Raw genomic sequence first — 7781 nt, 5'->3', positions numbered from 1 at the left:
TGTATGAGACAATGTAGACTCTGGGTTGTATCATTGTTTATAAGACGATGTAGGCTCCAGGTTGTTTCAGATAATAATGCGCACTTCAATTCACACCATTCATTAATACATGAATGTGTTAATAGTACAATCAGTACTACATGACGCACGATACAAAGATTTCATTAAAAAAAATAACAAAGATGTAACAGGTTTGACTTCATCCTGCCTCATCCGAATCCACTGTGTCAGGATTGAGCAAGGCAACTGTTTGGGCAAGCAATGGAGACTCCTGTCAACATTATATATATTATCACATCCAGCCGGGTTGAGTCGTTATGGAACAGTATTGTCAGACATGTTCAGAACTGGTCACGTGATAACAATACGCCACACTTGTACATCATTCGTAAACATGGCTGCACAATCTCTGCCATTGTACGCTGCACAATCTCTGCCATTGTACAATGGCCGAAAGATGCCTCTTGTGGGACTTGGCACATGGCAGGTAAGTCTTATGTGTCTCCATTGAACTAATAATTGTATCTATACTGCAACTAGTACAAGCCACAATCAGCCACAATCAGCCACAATATAGGTCAGTGGAGCTATAAGCTATTGACAGCATTAATACACGTAGCCTATCCATCTGGGTAAGGTCGTAACCGTCAATTAGCTGGAATATTACAGAATGCGGGGTTTAACACACAAACAAGGTCCTGACTGAATTTTCATAAAAGAATTATTCTGCATGAGTGCAGCAATGTATGGAATAACATTTAGGAAGAGACATTATACTATACACACTGTTAGATATACATATCATTCTTACTCGAACTAAGGACGCGTTCGCAACGTGTAATACACATACACATAGCATCTACACTTAGTTATGCTCCTCATACATAAATGTTTTTGTTGGGTAGGGGTGGACGGGTTGTCGACATACGCATAGCATCTACACTTAGTTATGCTCCTTATACATAAATGTTTATGTAGGGTAGGGGTGGCCGGGTTGTCTACATACACACAGCATCTACACTTAGTTATGCTCCTTATACATAAATGTTTATGTTGTGTATGGGTGGCTGGGTTGTCTACATACACACAGCATCTACACTTAGTTATGCCCCTTATACATAAATGTTTATGTAGGGTAGGGGTGGCCGGGTTATCTACATACACATAGCATCTACACTTAGTTATGCTCCTTATACATAAATGTTAATGTAGGGTAGGGGTGGCCGGGTTGTCTTCATACGCACAGCATCTACACTTAGTTATGCTCCTTATACATAAATGTTAATGTAGGGTAGGGGTGGCCGGGTTGTCTACATACACATAGCATCGACACTTAGTTATGCTCCTTATACATAACTGTTTATGTAGGGTAGGGGTGGCCGGGTTGTCTTCATACGCACAGCATCTACACTTAGTTATGCTCCTGAAACATAAATGTTTATGTAGGGTAGGGGTGTTATGTAGGGTAGGGGTGGCCGGGTTGTCTACACACACATAGCATCTACACTTAGTTATACTCCTTATACATAACTGTTTATGTAGGGTAGGTGTGGCCGGGTTGTCAAAGACGATGCAAGTCACTGCGCTTCTCTTGGGCGTGCTTGAATGGATCATAATCCTAGATTCGCTTTGATTGTGAATCTTGGTTTTTACATTATACTTTCATTTTACTCTTTACAGAGACTGCCTTAATCACCGTTAAAGCTAAACTCTGGGTGATCCCTTTATTCTTCCCCGACCTTCAGGCGGGGAAGTATACGGGAAACGTTAATTTTGTGGCATGTATGTCGACATGTTGGTTTATTTGAAATTTCAAGCCACGCATTTACGGAAACAAAACATACAAATCATGTGCGTGGAATGTTGATGCTATTCTTTTCCAGCAATAAGATATACTTCAAAATCGTCTTTATGTTTCTAGTCATTAGCTGACATTATAAAACCATTCATGTGTAATCCGATGTCCTTTTTTCCTCAAGGACTAATTTTCTGATTTTCACGGTGTATACAAAAGAAGAACTGTGCTCCGGAGATCGTAAATAACAGCATAATAAAAATTATGTTCTGAATATGCTTATTCATGAACTACGACGACATCTCAATTTAAATGTAATATTGCTGAATTCCATATTCTACATACCACACTTTTGATTGTTTGGATGCTCATGTTCACTGGAAATATTTGGAATAGTTATATTCCGTATTTTGAATTAACCCAGTCCCCCGTGTTTTTTTTAATCAGGGCACCGCACATAGCCACATGTGAAACGTTTGGTAGCAAAGTCAAAGCAAAATCGGAGTAGTGAATTTGCATCAGGGCCGGGAATTTTTCAACCGTTTAATGGAATTCAATGTACAGCCGTAGCTCTGGTCACTCATATATTTTGTGTCCCATGGCTCAAATCTATTTGCATCTGTACCGTGTTCCACTGACCTCGATAATCTGTTGGATGTAGGCACAGCTCTCTACAGTCACATAGTTAACACCGAAGGCTATGAGGGGTATTTAGATCATAATCAGCTCCCAGCAGCCACTGCCTCAAGCGATATTATCTACCTAACAGATCAGTTTTATGGCTCCGTCACAGGTGCTCCAAATATTGAAGCAGGGAAAACAAATTTCATAGAATCTTTTCAACAAGCAATATTGATATCCCCGTCACTTTTGGTAACTTTTAATGATGTCTCCATTGCAATTTTTACGGATTCGATTCGTATGCATTATTTGACTCTCATCAGCGGAATGGTTTGGGTCAGATTGATCCGAATGGACAAGCGGTTTTACTTCTGTTTAGTAGTATGGATGAATTGTTATGTTACATCTTAACAGTACATCAGGCGACTATGCTTGTCGTAAGAGGCGACAAACGGGATCGGATAGTCAGGCTTTCGTTGATGCATGGCATTAAACGACAAACCAATCAATCATCATCATATGAACTCAAACCAGTCATTGTTACAAGTAAACCACATTCCACAACAGTTACTGACACTGGATAAAAAACAGTACATAGAAAAAAAACAAGTAACTCAACTCATCATGATCACAATTACTATTCTTTGAAAGAAAGAAATACAAAAAAGAAACTGACCAAAAAACGTAAAACAAGAGACGAGGAATCTCCGTTATTGATTAGTCCCGGTATTGAAATGTTCTCAAACTACCCGATAATATTTTAAGTATGTGCATCTGTGGTTGTGACAAAAAGACCTTATCCAGTATGACTTTTTTTGCCATATGGAGCCCTTAGTATTTTCATTTACATTATTATAACCAAATGCCAAGTGTAAAAAGAATGTGATCTATTATTTATCTGCCAATGTTGTTGGCAGTTTTGATACTATTTCCACTTGTTTATAATTACATTTGTGCCAGAAATTGCTTCCATTTCCTTCGATCTACTTTTTAAATAAAGACCCAGGTAAGAATAGGACTTCAGCAACCTATGCTTGCCGTAAGAGGCGACGACCAGGATTGGGTAGTCAGGCTCGCCGATTTGGTCGATGCATAACATCATATTCCAATTGTGTAGTTCGATGCTCTTGGTGTCAATCACTGGATGATCTGGTCCAGACTGGATTATTTACAGACCGCCGTCATATGGCTGGAATACTGCTGAGTGCGGCGTTAAACAAGAAACTATTTTTAAATAGACCTACCCTATGCACATGTATCAACTGTATTGCCCAATACTCAAAATAAATAATATTTTTTTCCACAACAGCGTTGTGTTATTTGTGGTTAATATAATTATGCTCCATCATGCCTTTCAGTAACATCATAACTATGCGTTTGTGAGGCATCACATATGACGGGGAACTTTGATGCTCTGCATCAATGTTTTCTTGTTTTTACTAGGATGAGTGCAAGGACACTATCCGTGCCGCATTGGACGCTGGCTACAGACACATTGACACTGCCTATGCATACCAGAACGAGGCCTTCATTGGGGAGGTGCTCCAGGAGTACTTCAAGGCCGGGAAACTGAAGCGGGAAGACATTTTTATTACAACGAAGGTATGATGTTCATCAAAACATCACTGCCGTTCACAGTGTGTTCTGCAGAATTCAAATGAAACATCTCCGTTCATGCGAGTATATATTTTATTTAGTCTTGTGGTACCCTTCAAAATATATACTGTATTTATGACATTGTGAAAATGACCACCAAACCCTGTGATGATCGCTGATACCACCTCTGTAGGTAAGAGGGTTGGCATCCTGGTGTGATAGAGACATGTGAATGAAGGTGACACATTCGGCGTACCAGAAACCTATGATCGGAATTATTATGATTCTGCATTTTGCCTGTGCTCGTGCGTTTTACAAGGGGGCACGGGTGACCCAGTCGTCTAAGGCGCCGCGATTCGCTGTGCAGAATTGCGTCCCTTGGGCACGCCAGAAACCTATGATTGTTGGTTCGAATCCCGGTTCGCCCCGATTATGTTTCTAGGTTTTGTCAGCACCATGCCCGTGCTCGTTGGTTTCACCGAAGTGGTAAACGTCTGAGGCCAGCATCACTTTGGGCTTTCCTCCCACATTAAATTGACACGCCGTGATATAACTGGAATAGTGTTAAAAGCGGCGTTCAACCTAACTCACTCACTCACTCGTGCGTTTTACATAACTAGTAAACGTCACTTCAGGCTTTCCTCCCACAATATGCTGATACGCTGTCATATAACTGAAATGACGTTTAAAATGGCGGTACACGCAAGTATCTCACTTGTGAGAAACAAGCACTAAAAAACAAGAAGTGTCTTTGGAAAGTGTAGGAATAACGATTTACATTGTATTGCAGCTGTGGGTGACCTACCATGAAACAGACCGAGTCCCTCTGTCCATTGCCCAAAGCCTCAAGAATTTACAGTTGGATTATGTGGACATGTATCTTATTCACATTCCTACAGCGCTTAGAGTAAGTGCTTTGCCACATCCGAAAGAAATGTTTTTAGAGTACTTGCATTTAACCTCATATATCTTGATGTTATTTTGTACATGACTACGTGTTTTTTTAACTACTTGTCTCAATCAACGACTATCACACGATGTAAGCTGTTCACTCTACAGAATTACGTCAATCGTGTTTTAGCTAACCTTCAAGCTTTCTATTCCAAAACTTTGATTTTGTCTGAATTCGGTGTACATGAATCTTATCTTCTTATCTTAATTTCAAATAATCAGTTGAGGTTTACAACAAATTCCGTCGGTATTGTTTCGGTAATTCCAAAATATTTGCCGAACAGGAAACGGGAAAGGGAACTCCTTTACCTGTGGATGAAAACGGGAAAACTGCACTCAATGATGTTCAGCTGGAGGATACATGGAAGGTTAGAAATCAAGTAATTCACACTGTATTTGATTTCTTGGGAAAATGTAGTTAAGTTTTATATGAGATATCAACATTTTTACACCTCATTATGGATGTTAATAAAATAAATGTACAAGCTTTAAAAATATTAACCCGTAATACAATAACGATGACTTCCGGAATACAATTCGACTTCGGCAATGTCGGACAAGTCCATTTTATGAACAAGGTGATAAGTTTTGGTATTTCCTGAATATTCTCACAATTTTCACGTCGATTATCTGCACTTTTTCTTCAAATACCGATTGTAATATATCTCCAACTTTTGGATACGATCGTTCGGCCATATCGTTAATCTCGATGTCCAGCTACATCTGTGGGGAACAACTCACTAAACACATCCCTCTCACAAATAACGTCGTCCAATATACCTCGCGAAATGACGTTATGACAGAACAATCTTATATACATCTAGGGATCAGATCTATGGCTCGTAGCAGATTCTCATTGTTATATGACGTCATGTTTGCAATGATGTTTTTATCCGTGAATTGACAATTAACCACTTCAATTGTTACATGACGTCACGACGCCTTGCTGTGATGACGTCATGTAAGTTTAACGTCTACTACCGATATACACAACGATCAGTCGAAAAATATAGAGCCGGACATAAACAATTCCTGATTCACTCATGGTGTAATAATTTTCAGGGATGACCTACATAGGAAATAGTGAAAATATTGTTTTTGGCATATTACCAGCAAATTCGTATCCAGCTGTCATCAGTTTCGTATGTTGTTCATGCATATTCTATTACTAAATAACTGTCAACCTGTAGACACGCCCCCATGTCAACTATGGTCTGTTACAGGCTATGGAACAAGTGGCTCGTAATGGCCACGCCAAATCTATTGGTGTCTCAAATTTCAATATGGAACAGCTTGAAAGGATATGCAAGATAGCTGATATAAAACCAGCCACAAACCAGGTACAGGGACTCTTTTCAATATTGTTAATTTATGCTGCTGTCTATTTCATATTTTCGTAAATATACATTTTCCCAATTGAGTTTTGGAGGAACCCGTAAATCCTAAGTCAGACGATGGACGGTTGAGGTGTGATGCTTTTGGTAAAGCTTCCTCAAATTTGTTTGTTGTTTAACGCCGCACTCGGCAACATTCCAGCTGTATGACGTTGGTTTAAAATGAATCGAGTCTGGAACAGACAGGCCAGTAATTGATATCATGAGCATCGATCCAGTTGGGATACGATGGCATGCATCAACCAAGTAAGCCAGCATGACCACCAGATCCCGTTAGCCGCCTCTTGCCACCATGGGTGGCTGAAGACCAAGTACGAAATTGCCTCTTTAATGACATTGCTGTTTCAAAAGCTTCACTCACTCACGCAAATGCTGGGCACGGGGGTCCTGACGTCAAAGGCGCCGCAATTTGCTGTCCAAAGTTGTGTTCCTTATGCGTTCCTGCATCCTGTGATCGTGGTTTGAATGCCAGATTCATGTAGGTGACAATGCTTGGTTTGTTAGTACATGTATCATATCTCGGCCTATGGGTCTTACTGAAGTGGCAAACGACTGAGACATATATGCCATATACGGCTTTCCGGGACATTTATGTACGTAATTTCATTATGGTCAGTGCGAGCAATACTCAACTGACCACTAAATAATTATTCAATACATAAAATCATTTATGGGACATCATGGGAAATTATGGGACATTTCACATTTGCAGGTTGAGTGTCATTTGTATCTCCAACAAGAAAAGCTGTTCCAGTTCCTTAAGGAACGGGGGATAACCCTTACTGCCTACAGCCCCTTCGGTTCACCAGCTCGACCAGCCAACTTGTAAGAATCGTTATTGAATAGCACCGGGTAAACCAGCAGGAACTGCTCCTTGGACAAGTGTACTGAGAAGCATCGTTAGATTTTAAATAAATGGCATTAATGTCATTTCCATATTTTGTTTTTGAATGAGTGAGTGAGTGAGTTTGGTTTTACGACACTTTTAGCAATATCACGTCGGGGGACACCAGAAATGGGCTTCACACATTGTAACCATGTCGGGATTCGAACCCGGGTCTTCGGCGTGACGAGCGAACGCTTTAACCACTAGGCTACCCGACCGCCCCGTATTGAAAAGGAACGTACGACATTCATTACATGGTTCTCTTAAAGAAGACACATTATGGATGACAAGTGTCAAACCCTAGGCCCTGCTGTGTATAGAATGTTACGTTTTTATCACATACTTCACTAACCTATCGATCATATTTACTTGTACATTGTGTGTCAACGCTATGTATTCAGCCAGTTGGAAGGAGCACCCAAAGTTCTAGAAGACCCAGTTGCTAAGGATTTGGCTGCAAAGCACCAACGATCTGTAGGCCAGGTACGTTACATTTAGATCGAAATATGTTGGCATATGTTACGTTGTTGTAATATGC

General features: G+C 40.2%; 1 protein-coding gene across 1 annotated transcript in view; it reads left to right on the top strand.

The window, feature by feature from the left end:
- The first annotated feature begins 373 nt into the window (after nucleotides 1-373).
- Nucleotides 374-7781, top strand: part of LOC124116941 — a 40064-nt gene continuing 32656 nt past the window's right edge. The window contains exons 1-7 of the mRNA XM_048390371.1: nucleotides 374-487; nucleotides 3860-4018; nucleotides 4803-4919; nucleotides 5248-5331; nucleotides 6187-6303; nucleotides 7070-7182; nucleotides 7645-7726. Of these exons, the coding sequence (XP_048246328.1) occupies nucleotides 395-487; nucleotides 3860-4018; nucleotides 4803-4919; nucleotides 5248-5331; nucleotides 6187-6303; nucleotides 7070-7182; nucleotides 7645-7726 (765 nt within the window). The 5' untranslated portion in view covers nucleotides 374-394. The remainder of the gene's footprint in view (nucleotides 488-3859; nucleotides 4019-4802; nucleotides 4920-5247; nucleotides 5332-6186; nucleotides 6304-7069; nucleotides 7183-7644; nucleotides 7727-7781) is intronic.

The sequence above is a fragment of the Haliotis rufescens genome, unplaced genomic scaffold (assembly GCF_023055435.1).
Source record: "Haliotis rufescens isolate VD_foot unplaced genomic scaffold, xgHalRufe1.0.p SCAF_9, whole genome shotgun sequence".
In the NCBI taxonomy this organism is placed as follows: Eukaryota; Metazoa; Mollusca; class Gastropoda; order Lepetellida; family Haliotidae; genus Haliotis; species Haliotis rufescens.
Note: the sequence above shows the minus strand (reverse complement) of the source record. Positions and strands in the feature narration are given on the sequence as shown.